Source organism: Agelaius phoeniceus, chromosome 4 (assembly GCF_051311805.1).
Source record: "Agelaius phoeniceus isolate bAgePho1 chromosome 4, bAgePho1.hap1, whole genome shotgun sequence".
Lineage (NCBI taxonomy): Eukaryota > Metazoa > Chordata > Aves > Passeriformes > Icteridae > Agelaius > Agelaius phoeniceus.
In genome coordinates this window covers 18014605-18035584 of record NC_135268.1, presented here as the reverse complement: position 1 = coordinate 18035584, position 20980 = coordinate 18014605, and the positions used below count along the sequence as shown (strand labels likewise).

General features: G+C 41.4%; 1 protein-coding gene across 6 annotated transcripts in view; it reads left to right on the top strand.

Annotated features, from left to right (window-relative positions):
• Nucleotides 1-19485, top strand: part of ARHGAP24 (Rho GTPase activating protein 24) — a 183444-nt gene extending 163959 nt beyond the window's left edge. For all 6 annotated transcript variants that reach the window (XM_054632990.2, XM_077177010.1, XM_077177013.1 and 3 more), the window contains 6 exons: nucleotides 835-1042; nucleotides 11405-11537; nucleotides 12308-12381; nucleotides 12789-12910; nucleotides 15467-16538; nucleotides 18755-19485. In XM_054632990.2, the coding sequence (XP_054488965.2) occupies nucleotides 835-1042; nucleotides 11405-11537; nucleotides 12308-12381; nucleotides 12789-12910; nucleotides 15467-16538; nucleotides 18755-18998 (1853 nt within the window). In that variant the 3' untranslated portion in view covers nucleotides 18999-19485. The remainder of the gene's footprint in view (nucleotides 1-834; nucleotides 1043-11404; nucleotides 11538-12307; nucleotides 12382-12788; nucleotides 12911-15466; nucleotides 16539-18754) is intronic.
• Nucleotides 19486-20980: the final 1495 nt, after the last annotated feature.

Sequence of the window (20980 nt, the reverse complement as noted above, 5' to 3'; positions counted from 1 at the left end):
CAAGTGGTGGTCTCAAGAGAGAGCTTCCAGCACAGATGACATGCCTGAACATTATTGTGCTGCTCTGCACTTTGAAAGGAGAGGCAAAATAAGCTGTAAAGAGTAGCTGTCGTTCCAGTGGTAGCACTGATACCCTCAGATCAGGGTTGAAATTAATTCTGTCAAAAAACCTCCATTTTCTTCTGAGCTTAAGGACAAATTCAGGTTTCCTGCAGTTCATCTGACATATTTCACCTTTCATGTCAGGAACTTCTTTTCGTACACAAAATTTATTACTGCTAAAGCAGATGGTGATAATGCAGTTGGTAATACGTAATGGATTTATCATTGTCTGTTTGGAGAACAAAATAGTAATTTCATTTAATAGCAACAAAATTCTGAGTTATAAATATTTTTCCCTCCATGTGTACAGATAATGTTAATATGTCTTTAGAACTAATAGAGGAGATACTTAATAATTAGGCATTAACCAAAAAGATGGAGATATGCATCAATTTTCAATCAGAAGCTTTATGACAGAAAAGCCTGTTTGTGTTATTTCTGTGTTTTCTGTGCCTGTGATCTCACAAATAATTTAGTGGTTTATTTTAAATAAATGCTCAAATGTTTAAATAAGTGCTCAAATGTTTTTGAGCATTGTTGGAAAACATGTCAGCACTGTATTTCCAGAAGAGTATCAGTGGTGAAACTGAGCATTCTGTTCTTAAGAAAGGAGTAGGTTAATTGTCGAGGCATTTAAATGACCTGCAAATTGCGTGGGTTTGCAAGAGAAGGGTGGACTCCTCAGATATGTTTGTGCTGCTCAGCTGAGTCAGAGCTCTCTTTCCGGTGCAGGTATTTTTGGGCAGAAGCTGGAAGACACCGTGCGGTACGAGAAGCGCTATGGGAACCGCCTGGCTCCCATGCTGGTGGAGCAGTGCGTGGACTTCATCCGCCAGCGGGGGCTGAAGGAGGAAGGCCTGTTCCGACTCCCTGGGCAGGCTAATCTCGTCAAGGAGCTACAGGATGCCTTTGACTGTGGAGAAAAGCCCTCTTTTGACAGGTAAAACCCTGCAGCTGTTCCCCGCGGCCTGCAGCCCAGGCAGGGCACGGTGTGCTGGGCTGGCTGACCCACAGTGCTGTAAAACACATGGCAGCAGCAGAGAGAGTGGCATGTTTTTGTAGGTTTCTCTGTGTGTTTCCCATTACTGCTCCGAAATGTCTTCTTTTTTGTTCTGACTTTGATGTCTGATTTCAAAGCGTTTCTGGAGAATTTCCTTTTGTGAAAAGTTGGTTAGGAGAAGTATTGCTAATGTTTTGGCTTAATCAAAAATATCTGGATTGCCTTGATCTTAATATCATTTGAAATGCAGTGGTGATGCTGGCATTTAGTCAGTTCCACAAAGGAAGAATTTCTGTTATCACCACTCTCAGTGTGTTCTGTTACCTATAAAACTGACTGGAAGGGAAGATACTTTCATGCATTTCTTTATAATTTTGGGCCTTTGGTCTTACAATGAAAGTCACTCTGACCATAAAAACAAACCTATGTGGTCTTGAGGGTCCGGGTCTGATTTGTGTTCCAGTATTTATGCAATTTTCCAGAGTTAATGAGAGTTTCTGGGCCAAGGAAAACCTGGTCCTGTTCACTCAGCTGGGTATGACTTTACTCTCCTGTAAGTAATTGTAGTCCCCTGTGATTTTTGTACTATCTTCCTGTAAGCATTGGCAGCTGTAGTCACATACCCAGAGAAACAGCACCAGTGCATTATGAGTGCCACACGGACTTCTTAACTCTGACCAGAATTAGTTTGGTGGTCATGAAATTCCAGTTGAAGAGACTGTTAAACAGTGGTTGTCCTCAGCATGTGCCCCAAGTGACATCCATAAGTGACATCACACACCATCTGACAGTGGCATTGGCTTGCTTTGCTGCAGTTGTGGGCCCAATGGGAATTAGGAGGAAGAGGCAGATTGCATTTATTATGTGAGAGCTTTGTCTGATAGCAATCCAAGTAACAGGAAAGAAACTGTAGCTTGATCTTTTAGTGCAAAAACATGCCATGATTCAAACCTGATTGCTGGAAATCATTTAGGTGCCTCCATTCCCTGTTCCTGTGAAGTGAGCAGATTCATTAAGCTTGAAGTTTTGTGCATCAGATGCACAGAAGGCAGACACCTGTAATGTTCTTTCATCTCCAACAGTTTCTTCAGTCCTGACCCTCAGTTTAAAAGAAAATTTAAGAATTTATAATGCTCTGGAAAAGTGACTTGTCTTCCTGTGAGGTTATTAGTTTCTCGTTTGAAGGTGAGTTAGGATAATTGATGAGTAAATGGCTTTATGGAGCCAGAGGACTATGGGAAGTGACTGTGTTAGCTGATGAATGTTTATGGCATGCTCACTCACTGTTCAAATACCATGAAGCTTATTTTAAAATGGTGAAGAAGCATCTACTGGGTACGTTTCCTTACTTGGACAGTATGATAAATATTACTGATAATGTCTGTCTCTACCAAAGGGTAGGCGAGTGGCAGAAACAAAAGGTTATTTTTTTGTGCCTGTAAACCAAATAATTGTAGAGGAAATGCTTAGGAAAACAAGCCACCCTGAACTGTGGGAAGATGATGTATTGAACACCCCACTGAGAGGTACAGCTTGAAGGAAGTGCACAAATTCTAACTACTCCAAAGAAATGAGAACAGGGCTCAGCTGCACTAATTCTTTTTCAAGGTTATCTAGCAACATCTGCAGCACAGACTAATGAGCCCCATGAACAGGTATGCTGGCTGAGCTTTAGCAGATGAAAAGGAGAAGAGATTTTACATGCTACTGCTGTGAAGGATGCACGTAATTTCTACTCTAGCAATTAGAAACAGCAGCAGGAGCTGCCTATAAATCGCGGGTCCTGCAGTTCTGCTTCTGAAGCTCAGAATTTATAGAATACTGACCTTGTATGTCCCCATGCCTCGCACAGGGTGCTTTTCCTGTTCACTTTTTCACATTTGGGTTTGGAGAGGTGTGATTCAGATGTAGCAGTGGTTCAGAAGTCAGGCATAAACTCTGCTCTGACCTTTCCATCGTTTCCATTGGGCATCTGCTTTTTTCCCCCAGGCTGTTGTTACATTTGAGGTGAAGTTCATTTCAAAGTAGTACCTGTGTGATGAACTTGGTTTGGGGTAACTTTTCATTGTGCTGAACAGAAGCATGGGCTCTGGGTTTGATGCAGCCTGTTTGGTAAGCTGAGCTCTTGGAAAGTGGCCACAGTATGAAGAGTGCTGTAGAGAAGGAAAAAGCCATATACATTAGGCATCCATGCTCACTTTTTCTTGTGAACCTCTAGATCCACTGTGTTTAATCTGTAAATAATTACATGTTATTATTAGCCAAAAGTCCCATCATGCAAGATCCACCCAGGTTCTCTCTATTAATTTACATCAATAGTAATAGAGATTTTTGCAGTTGGAGCAGAGCTGACATTTTTGTTCCTGGGGCATGGAACACAATGGAATACAGGTCACACTTCCGTAGTGGTGCTGGGTCACTGGCTCTGACAGGGAGAAAGACTGGCTGCTCTCATCAGTGTTGGAAATAACACAAAGAGCTGGTGTTTGAGGAGCTTGCCACTTTCCATACTCACATTTTTTCCATATGCAAGTAAGTGCATGTTAGACAAACACTTCAGAAACAGAAACAATGTGAAATACATTGAAATATGGGTAGGCTTTATTTTTGTGTGACAAATTGCTATTAAACAATTCTCTTTATGCCTTTATAGCTGATTCAGTAAAATATGTACCATAGAATTAAAGACAAAACCAAAAGTAAGATCATACAGCCATGGTTAGTACTCCTTTAAAATGTCATCTGTGTTTTAAGATGCTTGCACACCTCACCATGCTGGTGTTGGGAGATGGAGTTCAGAGGCACAGATCTGCTCTTTGCCCAGCGTTCAGCTGCTATCCACGGTTCTGTGGAGCCCCTGTCCTTCTTTGTCCCCTCTTGCCTTCCTGTCTGTACCCCCCTGGCAGAGAAGACCACAGAGCAAGCACAACCAGAGTGAATAAAGCAGATTAGAAACAAGAAGGGAAATAGCTTCACTCAAAAGAAAATGCAGCCATATTTTGAAACATATAAAACATATCTGAGAAATGGTTGCTCTCATGTGAGTTAGCAGCTGGGTGTTCCAATACTGAAGTCAGTTATAAAAAACATAGTGGAAAGAACCTCCACTTACTAATTTTGATCGTGATCTTATGGTTGGAATAAGATGTTGCTGAAGAATTGTGTATGAGAATGGAAGCATTTAAAATTTTCAATCTCACAGACTGAGAAAACCCTGTGTCTGATCTGAAACATCCAACACCTCAAGCCCCCTCTGACAGAAACTGGAGCACCATCATTTCTTGATGATCAATATTGGAAAGGTGAGGTGCAGCTGCTGCAGCTGAAATCTGCTGAGGCCTTTCGTGTGAAGAAAAACACAGTGCCTCAAAATTGTGTGTCAGTTTAGAAACAAAAATCAATAAATACCTCACTCCCTCTGAATGTATCTGCACATATTGTGAAATTTGCTCTAAGGAACGAGCTGTGCAATTAGGCAATCACTCATGCTTGCTACTATTTGAAATATCCTTGGTATTTCCAGTACAGCTCCACCTCTGTGTAAAATTGCCCCCTCCAGGGAATCCATTTTCTTCCCCCTTGGGGTATTTGCTTCTCTCTTCTTGTGTGTGTGGCTTATGTTTTACTTATAAAGTCCCTCATCTCCTTTACAAATCATACATTTGTAATGACACAAACTGAATTATGACCATTTGTTCTGTGAAATTAGCACAGAGAATATGGCACTACATAAGGAAAATTGCATAAGGATTTGTTCTCCAGTTTTTACCTCGGAGGGGTAAAATTGGATTTCTTTTTCCATATTGCCTCTTTTCATCTGCTGTTCATCACAGTTACTACCAGATGACATGTGAGATAAGATTTCTCAGGGAGAAAAAATACTTGAAATGTCACTGAAACAAATATTAATAAAAAAATTAATATGATTGATGTGTGTGGCTTGGATTTTTATAACTATTACTGATGAACACAGTTCAGTGGTTTAGAGAGTTTAAAAGTTACATAGCTCACTCGCCAGCATTTTGTGTGCATGCACAAGAGAGAAGGATGGCACATAAGTGCATATCTAGCAAATCAAAATCCCTAATACATTCTCTTATGAGTATGAATTGCTCCAAAAAAGGAACAAAATGTTACTGCTCTGGTCACCACTGCAGTCAGCTGAGAAAAAGGTACCTAAGTTGGTAGTATGTGATAGCTGGCAAATGCTTATTCACTGGAGCCAAATAATGCAAAATGTAAAGCTGCTATGTTCCTAGGCATGTAATCACTGGGATTGTTGAAGCAAAATAAGACAGTGACAAGGATGAGGTGAGAAGGAGCACATGCACAATTCTTTTTCTTCTCCAGAGGAGGAGAAAAATTTTTAAAGAATGTTTTAAAATTTTGGTGAATGCTGGAAATGGGACGTGTCTCATTTGGGCTGCAGTCTGCATTGGCATTGTGCAGATGGCAAGCAGAAAACACTGGTTGTAAAAATTGTTCTTTGTTTTTCAGATCCAAGCCTGTACATAAGAATTTGTTTAGAAGCAGATAGTTTCCCACAAAGAAGGGGCTTCATATGCCTTCCTACTGGCGAAGTGCAGTAATCTCTTAAACTCCACATTTTTGTGTGAAATGAAGTCTTTACTCGAAAGCTTGTTCCTGCCAAACACAAATGTCCTTAGGCCTGTGAAAATTCCTGTTTGTTTCTGCTGGTTCCAGCCTTTCTTCCCTGATCCTCTCAATCTGCTCATCAGCTATGCCTCTGGACCCACTTCCATGTCCTTTCCAGTTCCAGCCCTTACTCTAACCAGCTAACAGAAATAATCACTGCATATGGCACAACTTAAAGACCTAATCTAGCAATTAAATACTCATTAGGAGATATATCTAGTGTGATGCAAGGGTCATTAAATTAGTTTAATTGGTGTCCTGTTGTGTTTTTAGTTGGGTTTGGTGTCCTCAGAGTGTTTTTAGTTACTGGCAGTGAATAAACATTTGTAGTTACTTTACATAAATTTGTTTCAGAAATGGTTGGTTTGTCAGCTCTGATTAAAAAAAAAAAAAAGAAAAGCCAGCTATGTATTTCATTTGCCAGTGACCAGTGATTTCTTAGAGGGCCCTGGTCACCTTTAAGAAAGGATGACATTTTGTTACCATGCACAGTGTCTGAGAGAGTGTTTTTTTCAAGCATTCTTGAAAAAAACCGGGTTGCAAAATTGGTGGCTTTCTCTTCCAGTAGACAAGAACAGGTAGGTTATTTGTTGTGGGTATTCATGTTTTTACATATGCTTGCAATCCCTGAAAAATATTGGAGAAACTTAACAGTTTTTGTGAACAATCTAGCAAGAGAAAATAATTATCAGTATATTCAGTATATTCAGTGGAGCTGGTAGATCTTTTTCCTAGAGGAAACCCAGCTGTTTCTTAGACCTCTGCCCACCTTAGCTGAAAGCACTTGTGTCTCTTTAAGGATCTGTATTTTTTGAAGTAATTTTTAACATCCTTCCCCATAGAGTTTGTCCTTTTCCTTGTCCTAAATTGCTGTCTTCATTGCTGTTTTTAAAGCCTTTATAAACCTACATAAATTGGCTGCTGTTACAATTACTGCAGTTAGTACCTAACTTGGGAATGGAGTCTGCCAGTCTTCACTATTCCTTGTGGACTGTGGAAGGTAGCATGCTTTGTAAAAATGGTGAGCACCAGGACAAAGGAGCAGGATAGGTTTGGTTTATTTCTCTGTCTAAACCAAAAAACAAGAATAGAAATCAGCTGTTAACTTATACTAGAGCCAGACTGGTAAATGCTTTCATATATGCTTCACAAGGTGTAGGCAGAATTAAATTGGTATTAAATGAAGCACAGGACTGCTTGTACTAAATCTCTACATTCTGTAGGAAAATTATATAGAGTCATGCTTTGAAAATACCTACAAAGAGGAAGAAAAATCACATGGCACATTAAGTTAACCTGACCTTTGAATTTCTGGACCAAAGCCTGTCTCCCAAAATTAGTCAAACTGGTACACAAAATGTAATGTTCTCTTTTGTTTTATTACCAGGACTCCTAAATTGAATTATAGCCTCGCAGCTTATTGTTCCCTACTGTTTGTTCTTCATGCAAACTGTTTATGTGCCATCATGATCTAGAGCTATTTTTGGCAGGGCATTAATCTTTTTGTAATGTGACCTTGCCTTGTTAATACTTCCTCTCAGAGAGTTTACAAGGGGCTTGCTGGCTTTGTGCTTGAAGCGCTGACTGCAGCTCTCTGAGCACGCTGTCTGCTGCTCGGGCTGTGAGGGTTCTGCCTGGATTTCTGGTGACCTGCTGGGCTTCAGGGATATTGTTTATGGTAGAGGGAGTGAAAAACTGCAGGGAGTGTAATCGGTCTGACAGCCACTTCCACGGTGTCTGTGGTATCACAAAGGAAAGTGCTGTCAAAACAGCAGCGCCATGAGAGATATTACTGACAAAGTTCAGATGAATGGGCCTTTGGATATGATGACTAAGGAGAGGCTGGGACACGTTTGCATTTGTCATGCCTGTGCATGAACAGTGCTGGAGTGGGGGCCTGCTCCTTTGGAAATGCCACCATGAATGCAGTATTAATATTTCGGTGAGATAAGTCATCTTTCTCAGACCTCCCACCACAACATGCCAAAATAGCTGTTCCTCAGCTTGCTGATGCTTTTTACATTAAATTCCCCATTTTGTGCTTCGTCATTCCCATTTCAAGCTCGTAATTGTGGACTTGGAAAAAGTCTGCCTCAGTTAATGAGAGTTGTTCCAATTTAGATAACAGAGGATTTTCTGCCAGAATTGACATCCTGTGTTTTAATAAAAATTAATGAATACTTCTAATCATGTTAATTATGAATGTGTAATCATAAAACACTTTGATATTACACAGTCAGATAGCAAAAGAAATATGATGATAGGTATAATCATTAAATTTCTGTAGCTGTAATGATTCTGGAATGTAGGCAAGGACAGTGCTCAAGGGGGAAATTCTGCCCTGTCTTAAGCTAATCACTTGTAACTGAAAAAAGTCCATGAGGAAAAGGTCCTCCATAGGCCTGCAAAGATCCATGTTTTAAAAACTACACCAGTTATCCTCAAGGCAGGAATCTAAGTGCTGTTTTTTGACTTAGACTGTCGATGGAACACTGTAGACTAAAAAGGGAAATAAATGCTCCCAGCCCTCCAGTTCAGCACTTGTTTGAAACCTACAGCTGTCCTCTGTGGCTGAAAAGTGTTTAGTGGTATTTGTGGACTAAAACACCCAAAACACAGATGTATTAGGACTGGAGTCAGCCATTTTAAAAATTTCCCCTGTAATTTAAAGCAAAAAGTGAAAAAAATTATACTACCTTGCAAGGTCTAAACAAGTCTCAGATTCTGAGACAGTCTTTTAGTTACATTATTTATAAAAATGCTGAATTTTTTTACCCTCAGTTGCACTCAAGAAAGTTACTAGCTTTTGTCTAAATGTTGATAAAGCAGAATTTAAAAATCCAGTTCTTAAAGAGCTTGGCAAGCTGTATGTCTGTGTATGCAGGCTGTGTTTATTTTGTTTGTGCTGCCCAAATCTGTATGGTAATTTCTGTACAGATATATTAAATCTTAAGTGGTTCAGTACCGTTAAGGGAAAAAAAATAACAAATGTTCCAAAATCTTACTTTGCAACCCCACCATCTCGTGGCAGTCTGTGGTAGTGCTGAAGAAAATAAGAATTGAAAAATTAGTTTAAAATATTGTATATGTGTATCTCTGTCTGCTGATTGTGACCTGGGTTTCTAATCCCATTTTATAAAACACCTTTCTACATACTTGTAAATACAGCACGTGCTTCAGGAAGGTAATTTGAGGGCAACACTTCCCAGTTTCCTTCCTCCTCAGCATCCTGCCTCCCTGTTTCCCTCTCAGTTCTTCCATGGCAGACCCACAATTTTTGGCACTCAGCTTACCTCTCGCAGTGATAACCTAACAGTACTTCACACCAAAATAAGAAAGTTTAGAAATTGCATTAATTTTCAAGGCTTCTGTCCCCTTCTTCAGCCTTTTTTAACTTTCAGCTGCTGTGCCCTCTAGGAACAAGTATTCCACAGCAAGGACTGGTGTGAAATTTTTCTTACATACTACATGAAGCATTGTATGTCCTTATGGTCCTGTACCAGCATGTACGAGCATGATGCTGGCAGTACAAAGAAGGGAAGATGTTACTGTGTAATCCCCTTACTGAGAGACCTGTGTGCCCACTTCTAATTGTTCTTCAGTAATTTCCCTCACTTAACCTGTTTGATTCCTGGATTTTGGAAAGACCTCTCCAGTTTTATGCAAATAGACTCTGTAAAGAGGTGGTTAAGTCCTTCAGCAAGGTGTGAGGAATTTCCTGGTTTAAATAAAAAAAGCAGTAATAATGAAATCTTCAGAAAGACGATCAATGCTGAGTTGAGATTAGATAGAGCAGAAAGGTTAGAGGCCAAATCTGAGCTAGCATTTGAAATCTCATTAAAGAGTACAATCAAGCCTAGTTTCATGCTAGTAGTTCCCCATATCTGTTATATATGTATCCAAAAAGTGTGGGCGTAGGTAAACACTGTTTTGAATTCAAGCCACTCTACAACAGAGGGTTGCAATCAAGAGATTAGAATTTGAACTTTAAAAATATGGGTTTGCATTAGTATTTTATACAGTTTCTCCAGAAAACCCTTTTTGGAATTTGGGCTGGGAATTACTCATTTTGGAATTAGAAGTGTTTTCTGCACATTCATTTTGAGGAGTTTGGTGGTGGTGAACATAAAAACATATACAGTGCTTTATCATCTCTCTTCTTCTGACATACCATACCACATTTCTCTCAGGCTGTTCCCACCATTCCTGTTAAGATTTAACTTAGTAAAAGCCATTACTGTTTTAACAGATTATTCCAAAATAATGATTAACATACCTCTAGCAAAGCTTAAGTGCATCAAATACCAATGGCTCCCTTTGAGACACTGTGAGTTTAAAAAAATACTCCATGTGTGAAGTCTTCAAAGAAAAAGAAAATACATAATAATGCACATTGTAGGCGTGTGTGCCTTTCCTGTTTCTTATTAATAAAATGAGCATAATTTAGTGCCCCCTTTTGTGATTTTTCAGAGACCAGAGGGAAAGATAGCAGCTTGCAGTACAATTCTTTATCTGAGCCAGGGTAAGCATGTAGAACATTCCAGTAAGGATTTGAATAAATGCCTGAATAGCTAAACCCAGGGATGGAGCCAGACATAATGCAAGAGAGATTTCTTCATGCTAACTTGTGCCTTATATCTAATTTCTACTTACTTATTTTTAGATAAGTACTGCTAAGTTAACAGGAGTGTAATTTACACACCACAGAAACATTGAAGCAAGTGTGATTGCATTGTCTGAACTTGTGATTGTGATCCTTCCCTCTGTGTTACTTTTAGTGTGCCTGATAAACAGCCAAGGCTCCTACTAGCTGTATCCAAAAAACCTTACATTTCTGCAAATGCAGTTATGGGGAGCACGTGTTGTATCAGGCCTTTGACTGCTGGCCCTGTGATGTTACCTGTTCTAGAAGCATTCAGACGTTTTCTGTTTGGTGCATCAGCTTATTTGGTAGAGGATAGAGCTAAAACTCATTTCCCAGGGATTTGTGGTTCTGAGTATAGTTTATCAAGGTTTTCAGTGTAAGAGTACAGCTATAAGGCACAGTAGTTATTTAGTGGGATCCCATAGGAAAAAGACACATATCAGGAAAAAAAGCTGTAATTCCAGTAGGTAGATTTCAACTAAATGCCTGTGGTATATATGTTTCCTTTAAAACCTGCTTCTTGAATAGTGGTAACAGAGGATGTGCTGATAAAATGGAATTGAGACACACTGGGCATGTTTTGGGACCTGGGGCCATCTCTAGTAGGAGAAAAATTTCCAGTGTGTAAATGCCTTGTTTCTAGCTCAGGTGAAAATGAAAAGTGTAATTTAGGATGAATTTTGCATGTCTGAAGGGAGATGCTTGTCAACAAGAGGCAGGATCTATCTCCTCCATACCTGTTTCTGCAAACAGGGCCTTATGTGTAATTATTTATGGTGATAAATCACTAGAGTTGATGGACATTTGCCTGTGGGTATCCTGAGTTCTTTATGGGACAAAAAAATCCAACAAAAACCAGATTACAGGTAGGGTTTGTAAATGTATATATTGGTGATGAGTAAAATGTGGGGTGGCAGTGGAAAAGTGGCAGGTTTTAGCTTGCCAGTCTCACAGTATCATCCTGATTCACATTCATGACTTCTCGTATTCCACCCCAACAGCAACACAGATGTGCACACTGTGGCTTCACTGCTCAAGCTGTACCTAAGGGAGCTCCCAGAACCAGTTGTACCATATGCAAAATATGAAGATTTTCTTTCCTGTGCCAAAATGCTCAGCAAGGAGGAAGAAACGGTGAGTTGGTAACTCAAGTAAAATGAAATAAAAGGCTGTTCCAGTTTTCAGGAGGAGAGAAGCTGGAGATTGTCCTAATTTAAATGAGCATCTATTAATTGAAGTGCGTTTTGTATGAAAATTGTTGCCACCTAGGTCCTGGGGAGTTCTAAATAAAAGTGTGTAGCATAACCTCAGCTGTATTTATTGCATGTCACTGAATCCAGTTCAAGTAAACATTGTAAACATCAATAGGCTTCCATTTTGCATGGAAGAGATGTATATTTTCATGGATTAGACTCTGAACTGTAAGAGGAAGGGTCTTGATGGTCGCTGTTCAACTCTTGCTGTTAAATCAGGAGTCATTTATTAGTAATAATTACTATGGACCAGAACTGGGTAAAATAACCAAGTAGTTTCTGGTAGGAAATGCCAGCTAGTTCAAACCAGAACTGTTCCTGGAAGGCTTAGCCTTGTTAACAGCAGGAGGAATGGAGCTGCTGGTCAAAAAAAGGAAGAATGAAAGAAAAAGAAAAGGCATGATGAAACAAGATCTCTATTTTCTTGTTTATTTATTTCCAGAGCTAATCCATGTTAGCCTAATCCAAAATGGGTTCTACAAGCTGTTTGTTCCTGATCATAACCTGTATTTAATATATTTAATGCTGCACTTTCAGTAGCATGTGTGTTGTCTTGTAATTGGAAGTGCTGACTTTTTTTTTTTTAATCTCTGATAAAATATTAAAAAACTGTGCCTACTCACTCTTTATTTTTCCTTAAACCTCTTAAAGGGCCTGAAGGAACTGGTGAAGCAAGTGAAGAGCCTGCCAGCTGTCAATTACAATCTGCTGAAATACATCTGTAGGTAAGTGTTCTTGCAAGACTATCACAATGGTATTTATAAGTGTGAGCTGACAGACAGACCTGTCTGTCTGTGTGCCCTGAAGGAAAAACATTACTCACACTTGGAGGACTGGAGAACTCAAGTGAAGGTACCAAAATGGTAGGTTTACTGCATGACTAATTAGTAATTTGCTCTATCAAGATTGTGACTTTCTTTCATAAGCAGGCAAGGAGTGCAAGAAAGTAGAAGTGAATATATTGTATCCTCTTGACAGGACCTTGTTTTTCCCATTTCTAACTGCAGTTATTCGCTTTGTTTGCATTTGGAATGCAGTACTTAAACTATGTTAAGAAACAATCATGTGATTTGATTTTTTTCCCTAATTTTCCTCCTTACATGTTCCTTAAGGACCTCTCTCTTCCCCACAGATTCCTTGATGAAGTGCAGTCCTATTCAGGTGTAAACAAAATGAGTGTGCAAAACCTGGCTACAGTTTTTGGCCCCAACATCCTGCGCCCCAAAGTGGAAGATCCTCTGACTATCATGGAGGGTGAGCTTACTGTACATGACTTGTAAGAGAAAACAAGAAATATCTTGAGGTTTATTGCCAGCACATACCAGTCTGTGCAATAAATTCCATAAATCTGTTATATAGAGACAGAAATTTTCAACCTAAACGAGCTTTTGGGTTAAACCTTGCAGGCTAGTGTGAAAGGTACTGAAATGTGCAGCATTACAAACAGACTTTGCATGAGATTGTTCTGCCTTGGCAGCTTCACTAAACATGGACCTTCTCTCTCAAAAATTCCTGCAAGCATGGCATGCTCTTACTCAGCACATGGAGTTGGAGTGCAGTTAATATTTCACCTATGGTTCTTGAGGACCAGGAAGAGCCCAGGTTCACACTGCAGTGACCCATGTAGAACCCCCACGAGGCAGTTGTGTATTGCATGCCTTGCTGAACAGCAGGAATCAATTTAACAGATTGATTGCATGCTCTCATTTACAGCCATGTTCAGCTGTAGCATTTTGCTGTGATTAATGCAAAAATATGGATGTGACAATGTCCTCCTGTGACTGACTTTCTTCTAGTCTTAATCTTTGTAACTTTAACTCTGCGTGAAGTACACAATGCCTTTTCTGCCATCAAACGTGTTTTGTTTAATGTGTAGGATTTACTCAGCTTTCTTGAAAATTAGTGCTGTACACAGACTGTACACTGAAAATTCAAAAAATGCAGTTTTCTTAGTTTATTTGATATTGTATAGAATTTTTTCACTTTCCCTGTGAATATGATGCTTTTTCTCTTCCCAGATACAATTCCCTCTACAAGTTCATTCACATGTTTTTCTGAAGCCTTACTTTTTCTCCTCTTTCTTTTTAATTCTTATGACAATGACCATGTTGTTATGTACAGAAACATGATTTCCAAATCATGTATGAAATCTGAGAATACTGTCTGGAGCAGCTCTCCAGCCTGCTTATCAACAGCCCTAGAATTAAAATGATGGTGCCTGTTGCAGGAAACGGGATAGATAGTACATTCTCTGTAGGAAAATACATAACACATCTTTAACTATTGAGAAACAGGTTTGATTAAACAGATTCATGACCTCTTCTAACCATTACTGTAAGATTTGACATAAAACAGTGCTGATTTGCAATTAGGCTACATATATTCAAATGTTTAGGGACTTTGAACAAAGACTATACATTGACTGGTGCTCAGGGCCACCCTTCATCATTTCTCTTTGCCTTTTGGAAGATACAGAGTGCTTTTCTTGCACAATCATTCAAAACAAAACATGCGGATCTGGGGAATCATATCTTTATGATGGGGATCAGGAGTTGGTTTTGTTTGATTCAGCAGAGATTTCTTTCAGAATTCCAGCCACAGGGAGATTTTTTTTCCTGTCAAATGCAGTCATAAAAGTTGCCTGAGGACAAAGCAATGTTTGTAGTAAAGTTCTGCACACAACAGGTAATGTTCTAAGAAGGAATGCAGCTAAGTGTGCCAAGGGATTAGCTAAGTGAATTTTCCTGCTGCCTAGTTCTAAAGTATCATTTTGCCTCAGCAAACAAACAAGTGAGAACTAAAAAAGATACTGAGTACCCACATTGAATTGACTCTTGGTATTGGTGTATTTTAAAAGGATGGGATATAAAGTCCAGAGTATTATAGAGAAGTTGATGTGAAATGACTTTTGCACAGTGGGAATTTATTGATTAGAAAAGCACAGCATGCCTCTCAAACCTTTTTAGCAGTTTAAAAATGAGGTGATTATTATAACTACCTTGACCTTGTTCCTGAAATATTCTTAATAAACTGTAATGAGGGACTGCTTAGCAAAATAGAGTTGCACATCTTTATCATGCCAAGTCCACTTCTAAGTGCTAGTGTGTAAATTACAGTGTAGTCAAGTGGTGTGCACACCAAGGGGCTGTTCTTTTAGAGGAGAAGTGGCCATCTATTACAGGAAGCACCACGCTGTGGTCCTGCATTACTTCCATAGTGTGCTATAATGTGGCATAGTTTTCTGGCTGTGTTTAACCACCATGGAGTGGTTAAATGTATTCACATTAAATTAATTCTGTCTCATTACTGCACTGTTTTGCTTCAGAAGACTAAAAAGTCTGTTCCAGCAGTGCAAATCCCTTGCCTGCCCATTTGCTGTTAAACTATCAGACATAAGTGCTGTGCCAGAATGAGACTTTGGTTTTAAAACGTTCACCACATTGAGTGGAAAGCCATCATTTAGAATGATGTTACCATGTTCTGCTCATTATCTCCTCCTGTGGTCTTCATGGGATGCAGTTACTGTCACGGTAACAGCCTCTTTGCAAATGTTCCCGTTGTTTTAGGGGGTCTGTGAGGCCTTGCTGGCTTGGTGTGATGGAAGGAAGAGATCACGCTGTTGTGGCCCTGTAGCCAAGAGGCACTTCAGCCTTGTTAAACATTCAGGGTGTTACACAGATGGCTCCATTGTGTCAGTGTTTGTATAAGCTCAGTGTTTGCTAGGTATTTGTGGAATCTGGGAGATAAAATGTATTTATGCCTTAAATAAAACAGGCCATTCACAACCACGTGCTTGGTGTCCCCTTTCAGGTACAGTAGTAGTCCAGCAGCTCATGTCAGTGATGATTAGCAAACATGAAGAGCTGTTTCCCAAGGATGTAGACCCTCAGATGGGACCTGAGGTGTGCAACAACAACAACGAAATTCCAAAGAAAACCACTGCAGGGCAGCTACAGAACAAAGAGAACAACAATACCAAGGAGACGGCAGTGAGGCGCTGCTCGTGGGATACACCCGAGTCTCCCCAAAGGGGAAGCATGGACTGTGAGTCTCCAACTGCTCTGCCCAGCAGCAAGACAAACAGCCCCAGGAACAGCATCCAGAAACCAGATGTCACCAGGAGCCCGCCACTCACGGTGAAAAAAAATCCTGCTTTTAATAAAGGTAGCGGCATAGTCACCAACGGGTCCTTCAGCAGCTCCGTGGAGGGCCCGGAGAAGAGCCAGGCCGTGCCAAACTGCTCCCTGCAAGCCAGGAGAACGTCGTCCCTGAAGGGGCCGGTGACCAAGATGGGCACACACAGCGTGCAGAACGGCGGGGTGCGCATGGGCGTCTCCAGCACGGACGGGCACAGCAACAGCCTGGGCAGCCGGAGCCCGGGCTGGGCGCCCAATGGCTACGTCACCCTCAGGGACAACAAGCAGAGGGAGCCCTCGGTGGCTGAGTCAGGACAGCACAACAGGCTTTCCACCTACGACAATGTGCACCAGCAGTTCTCCATGGTGAACTCTGATGACAAACAGAGCGTGGACAGTGCCACCTGGTCCACGTCCTCGTGTGAAATATCCCTCCCAGAGCACTCCAACTCCTGTCGCTCATCCACCACCACCTGCCCTGAGCAGGACTTTTATGCGGGTAACTTCGAAGACTCTGTGCTGGATGGGCCACCCCACGAAGAGCTCTCTAACCCTGGTGACTATGAGAACAAAAGTGACAGGAGGAGTGTGGGGGGCCACAGCAGCCGAGCCACCAGCAGCAGCGATAACAGTGAAACGTTTGTGCCCAACAGTACCAACAACCACAGTGCTTTGCACAGCCTGGTGTCCAGCTTGAAGCAAGAAATGGCCAAGCAAAAACTAGAATATGAGACAAGGATAAAAAGGTAAGATGGTTTAGCGCTCTACCATCTGACTGCCTTTTGCAGAGTAAATCCAAGTTTTTCCTCTTGTGAATTGCACTAACTGCAGTCACTGCTGTGTCACTCACTAGATGCTTGCCAATGGTTTGTCATCTTTCAGTGTTGACATTGCTTCAGTGATACTGTGATCCAGAGGAGTTTTTTTCAGAGCGGTTGTTTGCCATGGTTGTGACATGTTATCCTGTTGGTGTCAAAAGCAAAGCCAGAACCTTGTGAGTTTCTGTATAATCTAATTAACAAAATCAATAGCCTCTCACAGTGTCTCCATTAGCTCTTGCCTATTCTCAAGAGAAAGGCAACTGAGTGTCACCCTTCAGTGAAAGCAATGTTGTGGCATATTCCACTTGTAGGTTTTGGGACTGGGGAGACTGCTGGACTTCTTTGCAGTCCTCATTCCTCTTGAGGAGGTGCAGCATCTGGGAGTTACCTCTGCTCATTGTCCTGTCTTTGCTCTGCTGCTGAGACTTTCCTTCAAAGCTCAGACCTGTTAAAAGAGAGCAAGGGAGGGAGGAGGGTGTCTTTATCTACAGATAATGCAGACTCTGCTCATACAGAGCAATGTTGCTGGGGTGGATGGTTGTAGAGATCAGTGAATAACCTCAAAGTCTGGGCTTAGTGTTAATTAATGCACTCAGCAGTGCGGAGCTGAATGTGCTCTCTTTGTTACAAAGGTTCTTCAGTCAAGCTGTTCAGGACTTTCTGTTCTCACATCTGTTACACAGCAGCTCTATGCACTGGTACCTCTGGCACTGCAAGTCATAGATCACAGTGTGAGAGCTGCTGGCAACAGCAGCTGCCAGTCAAAGTGCAGCACGCAGGGTGTCGCAGTCTTTACTTGCATCACTCTTTCCAGCATAGTGTGCACTGCAGTGGAGCACTTCATGTACAGTTTAATATGTGTGCTCACTTGTTTAGTACTACTAGCATCATAGGAGGGTTTGGGTTGGAATGGACCTTAAAGATCATCCAGTTCCAACCCCCTGCCATGGGCAGCCACACTTCCCACAAGACCCAACAGCTCAGAGGCCCATCCAGCCTGGCTTTGAGCACTGCCAAGGATGGGGCAGCCACAGCCTCTCTGGGCAAGCTGCGCCAGTGCCTCAACACCCTCACAGTAAAGAATTTATTCCAAACATCTCATCTAAACCTACTCTCTTCCAGGCTGAAGCCATTCCCTGATAGTGTCCTATCACTACACCTCCTGATGAAGGGTCCCTCTGGCTTCCCTGTAGGCCCCCTTCAGATAGAGGAAGGCTGCAATGAGATCTCCATACAACCTTCCCTTCACCAGGCTGAACAGCCCAAACTTTCTCAGCCTGTCATTGTAGGGGAGGTGCTCCAGTCCTCTTATAACTCCATGGTCCTCCTCTGGACCTGCTCCAACAGGTCCATGTCCTCCTTATGCTGGGGGCACCAGAGCTGGGCACAGCACTCGTGGTGGGATCTCATCAGAGCAGAGCAGAGGGGCAGAATCCCCTCCCTCACCCTGCTGCCCATGCTGCTCTGGATGCAGCCCAGGATATGATTGCCTTTCTGGACTGTGGGTACACATGGCCAGCTCATGTTGAGATTTTCATCAACCATCACTCCCAAGTCCTTCTCAGCAGGGCTGCTCTCAGTTTCTTCTCTGCCCAGCCTGTGGGTGTGCCTGGGGTTGCCATGGCACAGGTGTAGGACCTCGCTTTACTGAACTTCATGACAACCATATTTACACACACATGCAGATCCATACTGGCAAGTAAATACAGCAGGCAGGTCAGCTGAAAAAAGGAGATTAGCAGTGAAACAAAAGCATTCAGGGCACTATTCTGACCTTGTGGGTATCACTACTGCAACTAGCAGCAGCTGGGTGTCAACAGTGCAGGAAGTAAAGGGAACAGTTAACCTACTCCTGGAGAATGACATGGAGCTGTTTCCTTCTGTGCCTTTTGCTGTTCAAAGGCATTTTCTAATTGAGTTACCAAAGAGACAAAGGTATTTTTTTAACAGACAGCCAGAGAGCTTGCCCTGTGAGAGCAGTTCATGGATGAAGCCATGGTTTGTAGATACACCCATCAGAAATTCAGTCTAAGCTTTAGAAATGACAAGACGTGTATGAATTTGTTGGTGGTGTGTGTTTCTGCTTGAGTGAGTGAGGAGTGCTGCTCAGAACCTGTCTGCTTTTTTTTTCCTTCATGCAGCCTGGAGCAGAGAAATCTCACCCTGGAGACTGAAATGATGGCCCTGCATGAAGAGCTGGATCAAGAGAGGAAGAAGTTCACAATGGTAGAAATCAAAATGCGTAACGCAGAGCGGGCAAAGGAGGATGCAGAGAAGAGGAATGATATGCTGCAGAAGGAAATGGAGCAGTTTTTCTCTACTTTTGGGGAATTGACAGTGGAGTCTCGCAGACCAGAAAGAGGCAACACCATCTGGATCCAGTGAGCTGTGGAAGCATAGGCTGTGGGACTTGAGGAAGGGCTTGGGGGTATTATACTGTATCAGGTGGCTGGTCACCTGTCTGAGGCTAGTACTCAACAAAATGTTACAAACCCTTGAAGGAGGAAATCATACATACATTAAGCAGTCATATCTACAGTGTGTACTTACCAAGTTATACTCTTTGAATGCTTCATGAGACTACTGTCAAGTGTTACAACTGGATATGTGTATATAAATTTAAAAACCACCTTATAGCAAGAGATGTATCTGAAGAAATATTTTAATGCAAGTCTTGTATTTAAACTGGTAAATTGAGATGTTGTTGCAATCAAGCTTTATATAAAGGCTTTTCTCCCTTGCACTTAACATAATAAGCTATTTTTGGCATTGTGTTACCATCAGCTTATTTTGTATATCAAATGGTTTTTTTGTTTTTGTTTTGTTACCCCTTTTGCTGGGGAGTGAGGATAAACAGATATGTTAAGGTAAACGTGTGGATGGTTAGCCCTGATTTGCGTCGCTTTCAAACAGACAGCAGGACTGAGAAACTGAAATATGGCTGAAGTATGCCACGGGAAAAATAAAGCAATACTGCATTCACAGAATTGATGGCCAGGGGATCAAGTTCCAGGGCACCCCATTGTTAAATAACAAGTGAGGATATGAAGTCAGCCTAGACTGGGGACAGTGACAGAGGGGTAAACAGCTGCTTGGGAACAGACGACAGCTTGCTGTTTGGGAACAAACATGAGTGACCAAGTAAGAAGTTGGGGAGAGGGGAAAGGGGACTTAAGGAGAAGTTCATCACACGACCAGAGTTTTTGGTGTACCCTAAAGAAGCCCTGTGCCTGATCACTGCAGTTCAGAGCAGGGATATAAACCAGTTGTTCAGACCACATTTGCATCTGACTTACCTCTGCACTCTGGGTGAAGGTAAGTCCTTTTTGTAGTGCTGGTGAAGGGACACACAGGGAGGTTTACCTGGGGATTCTGGTAACCTTATCAGTGTGATGGGTATAAAAAAATAATTAAAAAATGCCCATGGTAGAAGTTACTGGGGCAGCTGGCAACAAACAGTAAATAAGGAAGAAAACACACCAACATATTCACCACTTGTATTTACAGTGTATATTAACAAGTTATCACACTGTCATGAATGCTTCAAGAGATTATTGTCAAGTGTTACAACTGTGAAAGTTCCAGGCTCTCAGCATCACCAAGGGAGCACCTAGAGGGAACAGCCTGGAGCGTCACAGCAGGCAGAGTGCCAATGGAAAGAAACAGCAGAGCCATCCTGTAAATTAATCATTTGTTTTTTGGCATCTTTAAACACAGTAAGTATAACCTGTATTTTCTCCACCATGTTAAGGATGTTTGGTTTTAACTTAGGGTTTAGGGCTGCAGTATTATTAGGGAGGGTTGTTGAGACATCTTGGCTTCCCTCTAGTGTCTCTTAAATATATTGCAATTAGTTTTTAATTCCAGCTGAAAATGATTGATGAAGGTGGCTTCAAAGAACCTTCTTGGTTATAGTATGGATATTAAACAAGTATTAATTGGGTGTGGGTATTACACTGGGAAGAAAACATGAAGTTTTAAATTCCAGAGAAATACAGAGCATTACATGTGGTGCTTGTGGATGCCTTGTTTGTGTGTGGTGAGGTTCAAAGTCCTGTCAGGGCAGCTGTTGTCTTGATTGCTGTGAACATGTCCAGTGCACCTCCAATCTATGTGTAAATCAGAAGAAAGTCAGGCAGGGAGAGATCAATGTATGAGTTGCATGTTTTACATCAGTTAGCAGCAATCACAACATGTAGCCACAATGGTGAGAAGAAAACAGATTACTATGTTAATTCTGGTTTTTTAAATTGAATGAGAGACCTTGATAACTGATGCAGTAGGCTTCACAATTTTAGAAATATCTGACATCTGTTTACATGACATCAAAGCCTCTAAGTATTTTCTTAAATGGAATTTCTTTTCTT